Below are 19,698 nucleotides of genomic sequence, written 5' to 3'. Positions count from 1 at the left end.
ATTATTATAAATCAATCGTGGTTTCTTTCGATTATTTTCAGGTACCTCAACGTCTCGGAACCTTGGCGAGTCGTGAGTATCTCTTCATTATAGGATTTTTAGTTCTATTAGATTTCATGTGATAGCACAATGCACTTTCGATGTCTCAGTATTTTGCACCAAAGTTTCTTACTAATATTCTTTTTTCTTGCTGGTGCTTTCCTGTACAAAGAATTCCGTGATAAACTCGACCGTTCGCCTGACAGAGTATATTGTTCCGAAACATGTGCTGACATCTTGCAGTTTTCGATATATCTGCTTTATAGTCGATGTAAAAGTTTACCTAATCGTATAGAAGATAAATTAAGTATTTATATTTATTGTAATTATTGTAATTTATTGAGCAGAATTTCAAATTTTTCAAATTTTTAAATTTTCAAGTTCTTAAACTCCCATATTTTTAAATTCGCAAATTTGTAAAATTTCTTCAGTTCGAATTTTATAATTTTAAATCTTCCCAAGTTTTTAAATTTTCAAGTTATGAAACTTCTAAAACATCAGATTCTCAAATTTTCAAATAACCATCATTCCTAGATTCCAAAATATCTAAATTTCCATGGCCACGGACTGATATAACATGATAGTATACTGTTATAATATCTTATACAGGTTGTTTCACAACCAGTGTAAGTCCCTAAAATGGGGGGTAGCTGACGCGATTCTGAATAAGATTTCCCTTTGCAAAAATGGGGTATGAAGCTTCGTTTTTGAATTATTAAGGAAAAACGTGGACCAATCAGAGCACGAGGATTACGCCCCCGCAGCCATTATGCTCGAGGGTGTCGCTCTCGCTGCGCACGCGTAATCCCCGCGCTCTGATTGGTCTTCGTTTTCCGCGTCAACTACCCTCCATTCGAGAGACTTACACTACTTGTGAGGCGTCCTGTACATCACCTTTGCACAGATATCCTATTTACTTATTTCTCTAATTTCTTTCCAATTTAACAACAAATATCCAATGGAATTGTTCTAGGCATCATATTCCTCGTTTTCCCAAATATTTAAGTAGAAAATTGTAGCCGTGATTAAACAACGCATATGGCAATAAAATAAGCCAGGAAAACGGTCGAATGAAACGAGCGCGTCTGATCCCGATTCAACCTGATTGATCAATCGGTTATCGATATTTATCCAGGAAATCGAACACGATCAGAGACATAGCGGATCCGGCGGCAAGCGTAAATCTACTTCGTTTTGAGAAATCAAAAGCCACAGACGATGACAATAGGCAAAGGCAAGCCTTTCTTTCTCTTTTTTGTTCTCCATTTTTTTCCTCGGAAATGGAAAAATAAGCTTACGCCGATGTCAATGTGAAATCATCATTTCGTATCGAAAGTCTCAGAACTAACATTTCAACGGTTCATTAACGATCGTAGTATACATATCGTAACGATCGAGTACATAAAAAAGAAATATCGTCGATTATAAACCGATTATGAAAATAGAAAAAACTGAATCGCACTTTTTTGCGAGAGGTTTGATTTTAATATTCATTTTCATGCAACTAAACTATGAAGGATTTATAGATTTTCCAAGGAAATCGTGTCGCATCAATTGCAATCGCACGCTTATCACGCTTTACGATCTTCACACTTCTGCTATAATTGCTTTTCTGTATGCTGTTGCAATGTATGTATTATTAATCGATCTCGCTAGATAACAATTGAAATTGTAACACGTCCCTTCGGCGCTTCGATACTATCTAGTTTATTATTCATAATTTGTAAGTGAAATTCTATTTAGTAGTTCATTGAGTAACTCTTTTAGCGTTGTACCTAAGTGAAAAAGAAACTGAACGTAATTTTAAAAATTTGGTAAGATTCGAAACAAAAGATGGTAAAGATATGCACAAAATTCAGAAAGGAACAAAAATAAATGAATTTTGTAAATGTTGCTAACACTAAACGAGTTAATTTTTTGCTCGACATTGTTGCTCGACACTAAAAGAGTTAATAGCTGAGAAGTAACCTTTGCACCCATACGTTCGAAGATTTTTTAACACATCTACGCACGAGAATTTAGTTCGAGAACGTTCGATTGAAAAGCGAAGTAATAAACATTTCCTTCGACTTCTCGAAATAAAATATTCCATGAATCGTGAGTCAAGACATTCCTTTCTCTCATAAACAGCTATTTAATCTTGAATTCTTAATTTATTGCATATATTTTATTGCACTATAACTGCACTCTGAAACGAACATATATTAATATATTATCAATGTAGAAGTAATATAAAACTAATATTTTCTGTTGTTTTTAACAGTATTGTAATTATTTGAAGATACTTTAGGTGGCATTATGTTTGTGTGCTATAATTAGTCACCATCGTCTGGAATCGTTAACATTTTCATAAACTAGACGGCAGACAAACAAAAAGATAAATACTAATCAACGATAGCTAACACGTAATCGTTATGTAATGGTCCTGTTTGCAGTTGATTTAGTAATGAGAACTTCTTATTATAATCAGATAATTAAGTCTGAAGAATGCGTCAAACAATTAGATTAGAATTCTTAAACGGTAGAGGTAATGGAATGAGAGTTCCACGAGACAAAATGGCGACGAATACAGCGTCGCGTGATGTGGGTATCAAAGTGGAGACGTTTCAAACTTAATATTTTTACAACTATTTGCAACTTTTTTTTGTCATTTAAAACTTCTTACATAGAATAACGAAATACATTGGTTAATGTATAAAAAGGTTATATTCAAAAAGTAAATATTTAAAAATAACGATGGTAGTCTTAAAATTGTGAAATCTTTAAACATGCATCATTTCCTGCATCTACGCCATTTTATCTCACTAAATTTCGTTTTCATTTTCTATCGTTTCAGAGATATTCTTACACTTCTCTAGAAGAATTATAAAAATTTCCATACTCACAATATTTTACTTTCAATTCATATCAAAAGTTGAATAAAAATAAAATATTGAACCATACATGAAAATCTTCAAACAAGTTTAATATTTTCCATCAATGATTCGTATTGAAAAATTGTTTCGTCTGATACGGCCTTGTCGCTTACAAAAACAATGAAAATATGGGTTACAAAGTTGGACAAACTTTGATATATTTATTCATGTTAATCATAGAAGCGATACAGAAAGTGCCGGCCGTTACTCGAGAACAGAAGTGGATGGATCGAAGGGCGGGAAAAAATCGAAAATCAGTTTGTCGCGGCTGTTCAAACGCAACAAGGATAAAGTATCGGGTGCTGACACGGATACTATGAGAACTGTCGTTACTGTCGACGATGAAAAGGTAATTTTTTATTTTTTGACAATATTTAACTCATGAACTCAATTCGATGGTAATCTTTCTATATTCATCAGCTATTTTATTGATTTCGAATCGCAAAACCATGTGTTCTCACACGTGTGCTTCTCACCTCATGTAGGTGTTGTGTTCTTGAACATCTAAATATCACCTAATAAATAAAAGTAAATGAGAGAAATGTAGGATAACATAAATAATGCAATTCAGTTGTAATCATGATATAAATAATAACAGTTTTGTTTCCAAGCAAAAATGCTCTGCAAAACAATTATATTAAAGGTGGAATACGAGGTTAGAAGTGGATATACACTAAAACCAATATGGCGTATTCGCTACTGCATCGTGTAAATTGAGAGAGAGATAAATGTATTAGTTAACGAAGAAATTTGAATGTTGCAGCTTCAGAGCTCAGTGCCGGCTACACAAGAGAATAAACCTAATCCTTCGACGGGTGAAGGAGGAATAGTTTATGCAGAGCTGGACTTGACGCAGCAACAGCAAGGTGTCGTTGCTCCTCGTGTTCTCAACGAAGATAAAACAGAATACGCGGAGATTCTGTACACGAAACCAGCAACAGAGGAAGAAGCGCCTAAGGAATAAAAAGAGAAAACGATCGTTCGCGGTTGAACGTAGATTTTGCAAACAATCAAACGTTTATGTTTTCATCATTAACAAACACGCGTTTCGTTGTGGCGATCCTTTTCAGTTCAACGAGAATAGAAATAAGAAATCATTTGTTTTGTCATACGTGCATATGCGTTTTAATTTATTTTTTTTTGTAGAGAACTTGAAAAATGTAAGTGTACGATGAAACATTAATTTTTTTAATGTCAGTTGCAATAGTAATGTAATTTAAATGGGAAACAATCGTACTTATTTTCAATAATTTTTTAACTTTTAGATTACGGGTCGTTAAGGATGCAATAATTTAAAATTAATTTTAGGCTATTGTTACTTCTTAAATTTTGTAATTGTTAGCAAATGTAAGAATAATTTAAGGCTTTAGTTGAGAAAAAATGTTAGTTTGATTTTAAAATCCATTTTACTTCCATTTTTTAAATTCTGAAATTTTTATTATAATAGTAAGGCAATTTAAATTAGAAATAAATTATAGATTAAGTGTTTTTATTAACCAACTACGAATCAGATTGTAATAATTTAAATTTAATTTTAGATTCCACTTCCATTTTCTCAATTTGTTATTTTAGCTCTAAGACTTCTATTTTATAAAACTATTTCTTTAAACATTATAATGTTTAATTATATGAAAACTCGTTTAAAATTTAGCTTATTTTTAGTAAAAACTAGGAACGGGTCACGATGGACCCACTTCGAGGATTCAATAAGTTTCATCGTACCATTGCATTTGACTGAAAAGGATCCAAGGATCAATTGTAGTTTCTAGTATTTTTTACGAGTTACTTTCTAAGTTACTTTAAATAAGTCTTTATAGTTGTAAGAGAAGGTATATGACTTAATACCTATTGTTTATCGAACAATATGACAAATTTGATTAATGTTAAGATGTTTGACAGATTTAAGAGAACGCACTGATTTTTAAAAAAACAGTTTTTATCAAAACACAGGAACAATGATTTCTTTCAAACAGTTTAACTTCCAATCATTTTACTCGTAGCATTTAGAATTCATATTCTAAATAGCGAACATTCAAAACTAGTTTGTCCATCGTAGTTTTACAGAACAGAAGAAATACTTTAAAGAAAGTGTGTTTACGCGGATAAATAAATTTGCGTTACCATAAATGTTAGTGTTAACCGTTTGCCTTTTATACTCGTCCAATAATCGTTCGAAGATTCAAGATGGTTGCATCGCAAAAATCAACTTAAAAACTTTACTCCATTCTCACAATTATAAGTTCCTAGATTCACTAAATTGCCCAACTATTAAAAAATAATTTTGCCCTAAAATTTTTTTAATTAAACTTCTGACATTTTGACATTCTTTTTATAAAATGCACAAACATCGTCAAATTAAAAAATTACAAAGCAAATTCTCAGATTTTTAAATTTATAGATTTTCATAACAGAGTCGAGATTTTCAAATTGAAAAATTCGTAAACTTTCAAATTTTTATATTTACAAATTTTCAGAATAAAGATTTCAATTTTTGAAATTTTTAAATTTAGAAATTAAACTTTCGACTTCCATTTTTAAATTTAGGTGTTTACAAATGTAAGAATTTTTGAATTAACTTCGCACACTTCCAAGCGCTACATGAGAATGCTTTATATTGCCAATTACTATGTCATCCATTTGAATGCAAGGTGCGATATGTGTAGTCTTTTCGGAATTTCGTCAGTGTTTAGACATTATTATTTGCATCCAATTAAATTCGATGGTGGTTTCATAATGAATGTGTTCGCGATACAACCACCTTAAGGTTGAAGATTGAGCAAGCGGAAAATGAAATACCTCGTGTGTAGAAACAAATGGCCGATGCTGGGTCGCGAAAGTATATCCTGAATGCAACGACGAAGCCTAATTATATCTTTCGTGTGCAATTTCTTCTCGAGATCAGTAAAGATCGGAATTCACGAAAGTTGATGCAATTTTTAACAACCACTCTATTCTCAATTTCCCAACAACTTTTTTGTAAACTACTTAAAAATTCCTATAAACTTCAATTTGCACAGAAAATTCGAGTTGTTACAAATTTGGGTGTTACAATAATTTCAAGACAATTTTATGAACTTGTACATCATTTGTGTAATAATCTTATTATGCTTGATATTAATTATTGATATTTATAATTGCATGTCTTTCAATATAATAATTGTGTCAAATTTCGTGAACTGACCTGGATATACCTCTTTTACTCTTATTTGCAGCCAATACAAGATTCAACTTATCTACTTTTTATTGTAAGTTTTACGTTTTTTGTAATAATTATTTGTTTTTATTTCCTGAAATTGTTCACAGGAATGGTATATGTGATCAAGTATATTAAGATAAATTAACAACTTTTGAACCGTTTTCTTTCATAAAATGCTTTTATTAAACGAAGAGAATTGTTTTTACAATGTACAATTTTTAATATTAATTGTATTTACTTATAAATACTGTTTGTCGTAATAAATTAATATGCTATTAAATATCGTTTACAATGTACATGATTCACCTCCTGTTCCTCTGTGGATTGGTAATCAAATTGTATATGTTTATACGTGACAAAAATAATTAAGTTGTGTGCTAATTAAAAGTATAATAAAAATGTAAATCACTTTCATGTTAAATAAACGAAATTTTGAAATTTAACAATATAGTAATTATTTTCAAACTTATGTATATTTAAAAGAATATTTTTACATAATTTTAAAATAATTGACATTGCAAAAGTATGACTGGGCAAGTTGTAATATGTAAGTTATATAAAGGACAATAAAATAAAAAGTTATAGACATCAATCGCGAATATGTGGCATTGGTGATTAAGGCGTTAATTATTAGTGTATGCCTGTTTTTACCCATCAAATAAATTATGACTCGATTAACAAGCTCGTGTAATTGATCCCTTGAAAGTGTATGTCGTACAAAGAAATTCTTTGCGTCTTTGTGATTATCCGTTGACGTTGAATAAATTTTCCCAAGACATCAGATGCTTTCATCAAGGTAAACAACTTTTTATTTTATCGATTATCTCATCTTTTAAAACGTGTATTCAACAGGATGACGGAATAATCGCGTTCACTGGATCATTTCCTAAATAGCAATTTGTTCCGATAAAGAATATCATCATTTTTAAATAAAGAAAAAACTTGTTCTTCCGTTCAAACGCGGTGATGTGGACAAATAAAAAAATTGATAAATATTCACAAAAATGAAATAATAAATAATATAGATTACACGCTTTATTTTGTAGGAAATGTATATTTTACAACTCAAGGAATTTCAAATACCAATAAAATATCATACAGAGTCAACAAAATATCAACTGAGACAAAATATCAAGTTTACTTTCCATATTTTTCAATTTTCTTTGCACATCAAACTTATCAAACATCTCACAAATTCTCGAGGGTTATAGGACAGAACTACATTTTCAGTTTCCAGAATTAATTCCACCTTGACAATACAGCAAGAGATTACCGTAACCACGGATCTCCTTGTATCCCTTGATCTCCTTTCGAATCAACATTTTAATCCTCGCCGGCAGTAGTTTCCGCTTCATCTTCCCATTCCGTGTCATCTTCTCCCTCCGTCACCGTATCTTCTCTCTCCGTCGCCGTATCCTCTCCTGCCGTCACCACCGACGCAGCTTCTCTTGGGGTACCGGGATGATCCTTCTCCTCCGTCTCTTCTTCGGTAATCGTATGAATAGCACTCGCACGTTCTCCAGCACCATCCTTCTGTTCGCTAGTTCTAGGAAGTCGATGCTTATACGTTTTATAGACATTCTTGGCCATATCCTTCGTCCACGCTCGGAATTCTTCTCGAGCAGTTTCCGTGAGGAAGCTTCGGGCAGCGGTGCAATGAAGGGGCCTTTCGTTCTTCAGAACACGATCGGCAGCGAAGTCCACGACTCTAGGATAATCGTTGCAGGCAGTCAGGAACTCGGTGACAGATCTCACGACCGGAACCTGCGGCTCGAAGGAGTCGACAACGCGAGCCTCGCACTCTTCCGGTACATGTTTTAAGGCATCCGGATCGAACACGGGTGTGGGTTTCTCCAGAGGTACGGCTTGTCCCAGATTAATGTGCCAAGTGGTGCTGACGTGCATGCTGGTCTTGTTTTCCTCCTCCAGGACTGGTTCGACCGAAGGCCATTCGGGATTTTCCAGCTCGTGACCCCTCAACAAACCAGTAGTGAAATTGTTATTGTACAAAAGGTAAGAGTCTCCTTCGGGAGTCGAATGAGCACCCGGTATCGGTGCAACAGGTTCATCCACCTTTCCTGGAGTGGTTCTCACAGGCTCCAGCAGGACTTTCTTCTTCGTCTCACGGACTTTACTGTCCATGAAGTTGAAGTCCTCTTGTTCGAACGTGAACAAGACAGGTGTCAAACGAAAATCGAGCCTCTGGTTCGTGTTGAGCATCTTTATAATCGCGTAGACAAGTGAGTTCATGTTCCTGCAGCGTAGCACGTAAATTGCGCCGCGATCCCTCTCGAATAAGGGAGGTCCAACCCAGCAGGGATCCGCTACGTAGTATCCATCTTTGGCTGCCAAGACGGCTAACGTGATCCTGTTACACTCGATCAGAACGTTCGGTGATTCTTCGAAGGCTAACACTAACGAGTTGGCTAGACTCATTCGGTTTTTGGCGCCATAAAGGATGCCGCAGATGCCTTCCTTGAAATCGATGGACCACGAGTGTGGGAAGATCTTGAAGCTGGGCTGCAAGTTGAACACGTTGAAATACTTGGTGTACTTTTTCAAAGAGCTCCTCAAGCTTTCCGTGTAATAGGAGTCTCCGCAGATCACTGCAGAGTCCAATATGGCGGGACCCCATCTCGATGGATGACTCAGATATTGCATGGCCAGCACAGCCACGCAAATGGCGGCCTGATTTTTCCCAGCACGATCGCCGAATCTTGAATCATACGAACCGATCGTACCCCAAGCTGAATAAATTAGATTGGATACTTCAACCGCGTAATTATTCCAGAATTGTTTCATCGTTTGATCCTCGTCCTCTTCGACGTCCTTCTTCTTCCTCGTATTAGATTTCACGATGCTGGGAGCGTGCCTGAAGTTCCAGTGGTAATCTACGTACAACCACATCGGATCCTCCTTGAAGGTCTTAGAGGCTGGTACGTTGATCGAGTCCACGTGAATTCGGTGAATGAAGAAACCTGTCGTCTCTTCGAACTGATTCAGACACATGTTCTTCACCATTTGACAGATGCTTGGAAATATGCAAAGACATGCTTTGCCATTGCTCGATACTCTTCTTCCTTTCTCGTTGCACTGATAAGGATCTAAGTAGTAGTATGCATTCGTAGCTCTCGAGTACCAGAAACCGTAGCAGCAGTTCGTGAATTGTAAAATGCCGCTTGTGTGCGATTTGAAGTACTTTCGCAGATGTCTTCTTAACTGTCAAATAATTGATGGCGGTTATTTATCAGAAAATTCGTAACTTTAAAATTTGTTCATCTCTAATATAAGAAGCAAATTACTGTGTAAGTCAGAATTCAATTAATAAGAGATTTAATAAATACTATGGATACAGAAAACATGAATCACCCTGCATCATAAAAACATCGTTTAAAAAATAACAAAGAGAAAACTAACTTGAACGTAATAATCCGTCCTCATGGTCCGAGGATTTAGCGTGAGTGTAACCAAAGGTGACGCGCAATCACGGAAATCGAATATCCTGTTCATCAGCGTAACATTACGTAAAATATGCTTAGTATGAAACTTCGGCTCCGAGAATTCCCTGTACACCGCCTCAGCCACCTCAAGAATTTTATCCACCATCCCCGGTATGGGGCTTTGGATAATATCCCTGTTCACCATCACCGCTAAAATAGCAACGAAGTAACATCTTTTGACTCGCGGTTCGATCACAGCATCCCTGTTGTTAAAAGCAACCGTTCCGAGCACGAAGATAGGTTTAGAGTCCGGAACCGTGGGTCTGAAGATCGCTTCAAGATTATAAGGTTCGGTGGGCATTCGATGAATTTCCGGCAAAGAGGAACTGGGCACCACCGGTTCGTGAAGCCCTTTAGTATCGCTGCAATCAGGATCTACTTTCTGAGCATAAGACACCGTGATCACTCTCATCACGAACATCGCCTCGTCAGGCTGATTGATCTCCTGAACGATCAGCTTCAAGAACTCCTTCATATCCACGGTAGTAACGAACCTCAAGTTCTTCGTCCTCCTGACCGTCCACCAAGCGAAACAGTTCCCGTTCCTCCTCATCACTCCCACATGAGCATCCCCGCAGACTATGATCGCTCCAGAGTACGCAGGGGTTTCGAAAATCTTCTGCAAGGACATGGAAAGGTTCCAACCTTCTACGGAATACAGGGTCCCATAATGCAGAGGCACGAACACCACCCTGAATACGTAGTTGGCTATCTCGAATTCTGGCAGAAGACCATCGGTCATGTCCGCCACGGTCGAGTCTTCGGTGGCTAAGAGGCTGTCGAATGTGTAATCCACGCTAGCATCGAACAACCCTCTAACAGTCCTCACGGACCATGTGATGGGATCGTGGATCAAAGACCAGGCTATAACGCAAAGATCCAACGGGGTCGTGACCGCCGAGTGAGGCTTGAAATTCCTGTCGTAGATTCTCCTTCTGACCAACAGTTTAGTAGCCTCGAACACGTCCATGCCTTTCGTCAGCCTCAGCGAAGACTTCTTGAAGGGCGCCAACCTCGGAGTAGTGATTTCGTTCTCCAGAACGATCACGTCCAGCATGGAAGCGTTGTAGTATTTGATGGGAGCGAAGCCTGGGATGGTCATGTCGTACACGAGGCTCGTTTTCGAGTCACCCTTCACCCAGTCCGACTGTTCGATCAGGGAGACCTCCGACTCGGTGGAGAGCTCCTCTTCGGGTGGCTCTTCTGGACGTACCTCTGGCTCTATTTTCTTCTCCGAGCAACGGAACACCTTCTTCTTCCGTTTCTTCTTGCGTTTTTTGGACTCCATGTGGGCTATGCAGACTGCGTAAATTCGGTACGGTTGTTTCTTTTTCTCGTCGAGGGTGCGCTCGATTCTCTTCATCATTTCATCCAGGTCGCAGAACTCCATCAGACAGCAGAATCCCTCGTCGCTGGCGTTACCATTCTCGTCGCACGCGTAAGCGTCGAACAGGTAAAATCGATCGTTCGCTGTCCAGAAGGCGTACGAACAATTCGGGAAGACGAGAATGCCCGTCTTGTTTTTCTCTAAGAAGCATTCTATTATGAACTGCAGCTCGTCCTCCTGACAGTTCTCCGGGTCCGCGTAAACAGCTTGCTTCGTGATTACATTGTACATCGTATCAAGGATCTCGATGTGATCATACCATCGGTACGGCTTGTATCGAAGCTTTCCTGTTCGCTGATAAATTTTGTCGCCGAGGAAAACCAGCTGGTCCAGCGTAGTTGGACGAAAATTATCCGGGTCTAATTTGATCTTCGCCAGGACGCAAAGTAACGCGGAAAAGAAACAGGATTTGAAGTGACACGTTTCGCATTCGGCTCGGTTCTCCAAACACATGTTGCCTTGAAGTACTCGAACCCCGTCTGCGGTCAGCTTTGAATAACAAGGAAAATTATTGAGTGCATTAATAAGTGGATGCTAATATATAATACGGCAACATTTAATGTTTGAGTCCTTAGTAATTTAGCGAATTAGTAAAAAATAAAACAATGATGCAGTAAAATAATAAAATAGCAAATTAGTGGTGTAGTAATATAATAGAATAGTTGTATAGTATAATACGAAACATGTTTCGTAATTGATCTTGCATTTACTTGCAAACGAGCTGCATCGCGTTGCCGCTTTCCTTTCTTCTGAACAGTTACCGCACTCTTTCGTATCGTTGATCTCGGAGCGTCCAGCAGTGCTTTGCTCGAAGTCTTTGATCTTTCATCAGCGGCTCTTTCCTCAGGTGTCTGTTGTCGCAACAACCAACCGGAACGTAAAGTCGAATTTTTTAAACGAAAAGCGACGCAAATATCGTTTAAATACAAAATAAGCAAACTAAATTTACGACCTCTACGTCTTTTACACAAAATCCAGATCTGACAATTTACGACTACAATAAATATTATTGTCGTCTTTAATGTGTATGGTAATTTTACGATCTCGTTCCCAATCGAATTTGTAACGATTTCGAAGTAAAATAAAAGTTTAGATTACAAACCTGAACTTTCGCTTTGAATCCCGGAAAGAATAATTCCAACAACAGATCCTCGGTGTTACAAAGGATCTTCTCCATCAGGACATCTCCTTCGTCGACTTTAGCCAGTAAACATTTCCGTTTCTTCTTTTCAACACAAGTAGGCGGTTTCTTCTCCTGCAACGGTGTCTTAATAGTCGGTCCAAGAGGCAATAACTGCGGTCGTATCCGGATTCCTACAGGTACTTCCGGTATATCTTCAAGAACGAAGTCGCTCTTATCTTTGTGCTCTTCTTCCGTCGCTTGCCCCTGTCCTTCGTGATGAATATACATATCATTGATGGCTCTGAGAGGCATCAAACAAATCGGCAGAATTCTAGAATACAAGTATCTCTGCGGAGACAGTTTAATCATCTTCGAGGGTTTTGAATCGTCCCCCGAGTCGGGAAAGGTCATCACCAGAGCCGATTTCGACATAAATATCGAAGCCATTCCTCCTTTCTTCTTCACGTCTAATCGGGAATCGATGGAGAACCTCGAGACCAAAGATGGAACCGATCTCTTCGCTCGCTTCGCTTCGAGAAGTTTGATCAACGTTTTATTCGAGGGCATCACGTAAGGTGGCGGGTGATCGTATTTCAGCTTCTCCATTGCTATCTGCTCATGCACCTGTTTCTCTTCGTGATCGTTCTCCTCCAAGACCTTCATGTTGGACGTCAGCAGAATCAGGTTCAAACGATACGGAGCATCGGGTTGATCCTGTTCTTTGATCTCGAGCAAAGGATCCACCAGCGGTTTCTCTTCTTCCTCGACAACCTGTCTACCGCGACGTCTGCCTTCTTCTTCCTCCTCCTCCTCCTCTTCCTCTTCTTCTCCTAGCACGATGTCCTCTATAACCTCTATCTCTTCAGGTTCCGGTTCCTGCAATTCTGCCTCCAACTTAGATAAATCGTCGTCCGTGATTGGCAGAAACCTCGTCTTGAAGAGTTCTATCGCGTCCTCGGGAACCTCTACCGGGTCCTCGGACGCGTACAGACCGGGTTGTATCGTGTCTAGTCCCACGAAATGAATCGTGAACAGGGGGTCGTTGAACTCCATGATACCATAAAGGAGATCGGTCAGTTCGTTGAGACTCCCCACCACGGCAAACGAAGCAGGATAATCTCGAAGACGCCAACCTTCCTCGTCGCTACCGTACGGATTGAACAGGAAGAAGTGATCGCCCTCTTTCCAGATTCCATACATCAATCGCTTATTCTCCAGCACTAACTGTGGATATCGATTGAAGTAACATTCCAGAGCCTCGGCAAGATTTGCCAGAGGACTAGCTTCACCTTGGATGATCTTCATCTTCGTCTTAAAAAACACATCGTTCTCGGCGAGTTTCAATCTGACCGGCAGCATCGTAATATCCAAGTGACTCGGTGCGGGCAGCAATCGCTCTTCCTCTTCTCCCTCGCCCAGCTCCTCCTCCTCTTCCTCTTCTTCTCCTTCTCCGCCTATTTCTCTTTCCCTCGCCTCGGGTCGCCCTTTTCGAATCCAATCTATGACTTCGACGTAAGTCTTGTGAGCCACGTCGATAACTTGATCGACGTCTATGTTTCTCCATCGAGTGGGCTCCTTCAGTTTGCTGTAAGCAATGGCCGTCAGGGCTGTTATCAATCCTTGCTTGCCTCTGGACGGTAAATCAAAACCTTCGTCTAAACAGTTCTTCGAACCCTGAACAACCAAACGGTTAGGATTGATTACTCTGTAGCCTTTGACGATTCTCGTAACAGGTTCCACAGTTTCGGTAGGTTCGGCAGGTATTTCGGGTTTTTCTTCTTCCTCCTCCGTCAACCCTTCGTCTTCATGTTCGGTCTCTTCTTCCTCTTCCTCTTCATCGACTACCTCCGGTTCCGGTGGCGGCTCGGGTGCTACGATCGTGTAAGTTCGCGGCTCATCGTCCGTCATCATGAACGATTCGGCCTTCTTCATCAAGTCTGGACACTGAACACTCATGTCCCTCAGTTTGTCCATTGAAGGTCGTACTCTCGGCCTCATGTCTATCGTTGCATCGAACTTCTCCTCTGGGAACATCTGCATCGGCGGCGGTTGTGGTCTTCGATTTGTGCCCTTCTCCCGATAGATCACCTTCTCCAGTGGACCACCCGGAGTGGTTCCAGTCTTCACATACAGAACCCTGACGCCGTGTATCACGAAGGGATCCCTGTCTCTGCTACCGGTGTTCTCGATGATGGTCTCCATCACCTGATTAATAGAGCTATTCATCGTCACGCAGGCGGACTCGCCTTCCTTCATATGCCCATCCAGCTCAGCCGTTCCGCTCCTGAAACCCTCGTCGTCGCAGGCGAAGGGGTCCATGAAGTAATAAGTGTCGTCGTGTTTCCAAATAGCGTAATAGAAGCCTTTGATCTCCAGCAGGCCGTTCGTCTGAGTCTCGAAGAACTCGCGCAGCCCGTCGTCGATACCGAGTTTGCCCTTTTTCTGCCCGTAGCCGGGAACCACGTTCGTTCGGATCTTCACCTTCGCGGAGTAAGCGCCCAGAATAATGTCGCCCATGATGTCGTCCAGACGCAGCTCGAATTCCGGGTCGCTGAGGTCCTTGTCGAGGACACGAACCAGGTCAACGAAGTATATGTTGGACTGATTGAAGATCAGGTCGATCAACGCGCTCGTCCATTTGTTGGCGTTCACCAGACGCGAGTAAACCAGAGCCGCCAAGGCGATCACCAAGTAGGTCCGATTACGAAGAGGTTGCGGGATCGCCGGATGAGTCACGTGGTAGGAACCTTGAACCACTGCGCGATACGTTTCTTGCACCTTGTAACCGCTCGGTCTTCTTTGCGGTTTCGTGTCCGGCTTTTCCGGTTTGTCGGTGTCGACTTGCTGGGTATAATGGTCTACGCCGCTGATCGCTATGGCATAAAGAACGAATGGCTCATTCTTCACCTTGCTCTTTTCTAAGATGATGAAGAGCACGCCTATTAGATCTTTAACGAGGAATAGCTTCGCCGTGCCGCTGATTCCGTCGGCGGCTGGCTCGCAGTTTTCCAGTCTGGGTTGACCGTCGAATATGTTGTAATACTTCGCGTCCTTCCAGATGGCCACGTCGAGCACCGGTGACGAAAGAATTCCAGCATTGTGACGTTTGAAGAATAAGTCCAAAGCTTTCACTAGGTGCATTCCCGTGGGTTCCGTAGAACGGAACGTGCCGGCGTAAGCAGCTTCCTCGATACTGACATTCACCGTCAGCCTATTCTGCACGCACAGCGTCCGTTTCAAATCCAAGATAGACAGTAATCGACGATCGTCCGTGTTTATGTCCTTATACGACTCGCAATAAAACGTATCCCCGTCCTCGATGATCTGATCGATAACCGCCTCATTCCAACACCGAGACTTGTAGATTGTTGTAGCTGCGAACGCTGCTATCGCCGTTGCTCCACCCTGTTATTGAAATAATGGGAAAGTGGATAGAACTCGAGGGCAGTAAGCATGAAATTGCTACGATTATGACTGGGGATTTGATATAGCTTAAGTTATAGAGAATGTTTCGGTTCTGAAACATCGAGGTACTAGCGAATGTTAATCGACCGAAATTTCGACGTTCACGTGTCACGATTGTAAGCGAAACTTGTAACACAATACAAGACTTTCAGAACTTAATTTACCTGGTGACCTTTCGACAACGGTGAAAATTTGGGCATGTTAATATGAGTCAATCCTGAGCGAACGCCATATTTCACGCAAGTTGGGAGCTCCGGTCTGATTTCGGTTAAAGAGTACGTGTCATTCGGCAGCTGAAGATAGTGATTCAAATCTTGATACTGTTCCTCGAGTTCTTCGTCGTACTCGTCGCTACTGGGAGCATTGTCATCAGCAGCGCGAACCACATCGGTCACTCGACCAATAGCGTTCACAGTTTCATCGGAAACAACTTCTTCACATTCTGCGAGCTGTATCAGTTTATCTTTAAACATATGTCTCCTCTGTCGGTCTACTTCGAACACGGACTTCGCTCTCGTGTCTCGTTTCTCGACCATTTCGATGAGTTTATTTATCGATCAGATTACCTCAGTTTGTGACACTCGTTAATTTGAAAATGTTTCTCTTGGAACATTTTTGGTACCCGTCCAGAACGAGTAACCTAAATGTACCTTTCAAATTTGACTGAAAATTTTGCTACGGATTTTCTGTGGATTACTTGTGTTGTTTATCGTAGATTAGTAAACTATAAATTTCATCTTTATGAATGTTGATTGACTTAAAATTTTGGCATCTTTCGTTCGTCGAGAATATGAAACGAAGTTGATAACGAATGTACAATGAAATTTCGAAACAAACGATAAGGGTTGTACTTCGTGCTTCAAACAAAATTCGAAAACGTAGAAGGATGTAATCAACTTTGGAGGGACACCTTCGAAATTCAACATGTATTTAATGCACCGAAAACGCCATGTCAGACACACATCAGGCAACATTTAACTCATTCATGAAATTAATACACGTTTCAATGGCTACCTAAGTAATTCCAAACTCCAAACATGTTGCGACGCGTCGATTGCCAAAAATATTGGAAATGGAAACGGCAGCAGGAGAAAAAATCGAGTGCAAAGAGGAAGGCGAGAAAACGGAAACGTAAAGAGTCTGTGACTGACTGCATCGAGGTTGAAGAAAGCGAAGCTGCAGACACGGCATTGAAGGTTAGACGACCTAAGATCAAAAAGAAGAAGAAAGACACATGGTTGTCGAGACCATATATCAAATGTGTCCCATTGGAAGAATTAATGTTGAGATGCATTCAACCTCCGATCGAAATAAGGGAACAGTTTCTTCGTCCGCGTCATATTGACTGTCTGAATCTAGACGCGTTGGACATCGATATATTGTCTCCGGAAGTCCTGAAAGCTACAAGTAAGATCACTGTCAAAATTTATGGGATTGTTACAGTGAGTTGTTTGAAAGTATTGAATCATTTTGTTGATTAATTTAATTTAGTTCAGTTTAGAAATTCATGTGTACATGTATGATATGTGCATACCTCTGTTAATATTTTTTTGTTGAAATGAAAATTTGTCTTTGTAATTTTGTCAAACAATTCATCAATCCTTGATAATGCAAAGTATAAAATTAACAATAAACATAATAGAAGATTATACTGTAATCGAAGTTGGCTATTCGAAAAATGTTTTAATTGCAAATAAGGTATTCATAGAGTAACGATCGAAAAAGAAGTTTTCAGTGAACAGAAGTGATATTTAAGAAATAATCGATTAACGTAAATAAAAAGATTTATTACGTACTTGACGAAACTGGGGCATACAGGTCAATTGCTGATAGCAATTGAATTGATCAATTTTTTCTATATATTCTGTCAAAACAATTTTCTCACGTGTACGTAAAACCTGTAACTACTTCTGCGTAACCAGACAGTATTGCGACATTGCCAGTAATGTCTGCTCTAATTACTCGTTTCTGTAACAGCGTCGTTGGTCAGTGAGACGCAAGAAGCCGATCAAATTAAGGATCGTAAAAAATGTAAGACTGCTATGAGCATATTGAGGAAAAAATCATCGCGTAAAGTGATCGATGCAAAAGATATCGAGGACGCGGAATCGGAAGAAGAGGATTGTAAGAGTATTTGCTCTACGGACAGTCAGATATGTCTTCAAGGTAACGTTTAATTAAAATTTAATATTTATGATGGTATGAATAGATATGAATTCTTATTCATATTTTTAAGTTGATGGGAAAATAATTGTTAATCGATATTGGTGATTGAATGAGATTCTGTGAAAATGGTAATAAGTTTTAAGGGATTAATAAAATGTTTATTTTACTTTATTCAGGAATTAAAATAACGGCGAAAGACAAGGAGGAAATGAAGAAATTTCGAAAGCAGAAAAACAGTAACAAAGAAAAAGAGTGATGGAGGAAGATGAAATAGAAATGAAAAAGGAAACGTAGATTTATTAGGAAATGAAGTATTACATTTCCAAACGGTGTATATTTATTAAAAATACATGTAACATTGAACTATAAGTATAAAGAGAAAAATAACTCCTACAAAGTATATGTGCAGATCTAATAACGTCAACTAAATATACTGCCAATTTACTCAGTAATGATGTGTTTATATTAAAATCTATGTGTACTTACAAATTTCACAGATTCATAGTAATAGCAATCTAATTAGCATCCTTGAACCCGAAATTATTTGGCGTGAAAGTTGTTCCTGTATACAAAAAAAAGCATTTCCAGGGTTTTCACTCGGTTGAAAGTTGTTGAATATGCTAATCGGGTGTATAGACCACTTGCATGGATTATGTTGCAATGTTAATGACTTGTTATTTAAAAATGTACGTGAAACTAGAAATACCGTAACAGGGCCAAGTATGCCGATTTGTAATACACTTTCGTTTGATTAGTCGCTTCGGGCTGAATCATAAATTCAAATTATTTTTATTATATTTCGTAGCACTGTTGTAACACTCGTATTACTAGAAACATGGGGTCTAGACACTATTTCCGGATTTTCAATATTTTAATGATGACAATGAATAGAAGACTCAATAAACATAAGCAATGTTTATTAATAATATACATTAACCTAATTTTTAAGAAATTATAATGCAAAAATGTTTCCAGATTCATGAAATCTGAGTTCATTTCTCGGCACGCGATATGTGTGCCGTTTAGTTTAAGAATCACGTTTTCTCGAATTCTATACGAATGCACTTTCAGTTTTATTTACTGATATCCCATGCGTTGCATCGTCCAGAAATACGTACAAAAATACAACTGATAAGGCATAACAGTCGATGTACCGATGTCAACCTATGAGTTAGCGCGTGAAGAGGTGTTTAGAAGAACTACTAGAATTTTTTAATTTTTGACCGTAAACTTGGTAATCGTGTAAGACGATACTGTATACCGATGTCAATCCATGAGTTGGCGCGTGAAGAGGTGTTTAGAAGAACTACAATTGGTCAGAATAGAAAATGGACGCCTCACACGTATTTTCGGTAATATTGGCTCGAGCGATCGCAATTAGGCGAAAAACAATGACAGGCAAACACGAGAGTGAGATATTGCGAATTGCGTGATGCAGTTGTTATTGTCATTACTCTTATTTGTCGAAATGTAACGCTGGAAGTGTTTACGGTGGAGCTTCTTTTACTTTGGGTCACGCGTCAACTCATGGGTTGACATCTGTAACTTGTTGGTGCTCGTTCGAAATATTTATAAACTCGGTTCGAATGCTTTGCACTTTTAAAGAATGAAAATTGCACCATCTTTGCTCGGTCAAGTGTTCACGGTGAGGCACTCTTTTACTTTGAGTCACGCGCCAACTCATGGGTTGACATCCGTAGCACACAACGCAGATTCGTCCAGTATGAATCTTTCACGTTATCGAAGGTCATAAACGAGAGCGGTTTTTAGAAATCTGCTTATCAACTTATTAAAATGTATTTATAAAAAGTGATTCATAACAAAACGTCGATCGCAATGTTACAAATTACATTCGATTACGTTTAACCTTTGTAACCCAAATTTTATGTTTGAGACAGGAAATCATA

At 39.1% G+C, this 19,698-nt stretch overlaps 3 protein-coding genes across 5 annotated transcripts in view; 2 read left to right on the top strand and 1 right to left on the bottom strand.

The window, feature by feature from the left end:
• Fas3 (fasciclin 3) overlaps positions 1-5,081 on the top strand; it is a 381,776-nt gene extending 376,695 nt beyond the window's left edge. For 2 of the 3 annotated variants that reach the window (XM_076533084.1, XM_076533087.1), the window contains exons 8-11: positions 42-72; positions 1,175-1,273; positions 3,135-3,303; positions 3,718-5,081. In XM_076533084.1, the coding sequence (XP_076389199.1) occupies positions 42-72; positions 1,175-1,273; positions 3,135-3,303; positions 3,718-3,918 (500 nt within the window). In that variant the 3' untranslated portion in view covers positions 3,919-5,081. The remainder of the gene's footprint in view (positions 1-41; positions 73-1,174; positions 1,274-3,134; positions 3,304-3,717) is intronic. The other variant, XM_012280703.2, reaches the window with a different exon arrangement.
• A 434-nt stretch (positions 5,082-5,515) lies between these two features.
• Positions 5,516-16,439, bottom strand: LOC100882875 (uncharacterized). Its single transcript, XM_012280713.2, has 5 exons — positions 15,790-16,439; positions 12,140-15,565; positions 11,748-11,888; positions 9,568-11,526; positions 5,516-9,369 (listed from the first exon to the last, which is right to left on the bottom strand). Exons 1-5 carry the CDS (start codon positions 16,159-16,161, stop codon positions 7,474-7,476), a joined length of 7,794 nt encoding a protein of 2,597 aa, XP_012136103.2. The 5' UTR covers positions 16,162-16,439; the 3' UTR covers positions 5,516-7,473.
• Positions 16,440-16,477: 38 nt separating this feature from the next.
• LOC105661927 (uncharacterized) lies at positions 16,478-18,243 on the top strand. Its single transcript, XM_012280712.2, has 3 exons — positions 16,478-17,032; positions 17,603-17,791; positions 17,968-18,243. The coding sequence occupies exons 1-3, from the start codon at positions 16,663-16,665 to the stop codon at positions 18,045-18,047; spliced, it is 639 nt and encodes a 212-aa protein (XP_012136102.1). The 5' UTR covers positions 16,478-16,662; the 3' UTR covers positions 18,048-18,243.
• Positions 18,244-19,698: the final 1,455 nt, after the last annotated feature.

The sequence above is a fragment of the Megachile rotundata genome, chromosome 1 (genome assembly GCF_050947335.1).
Source record: "Megachile rotundata isolate GNS110a chromosome 1, iyMegRotu1, whole genome shotgun sequence".
Lineage (NCBI taxonomy): Eukaryota > Metazoa > Arthropoda > Insecta > Hymenoptera > Megachilidae > Megachile > Megachile rotundata.
The sequence above is the reverse complement of the archived record's forward strand: the minus strand, read 5'-3'. Positions and strand labels throughout refer to the sequence as shown.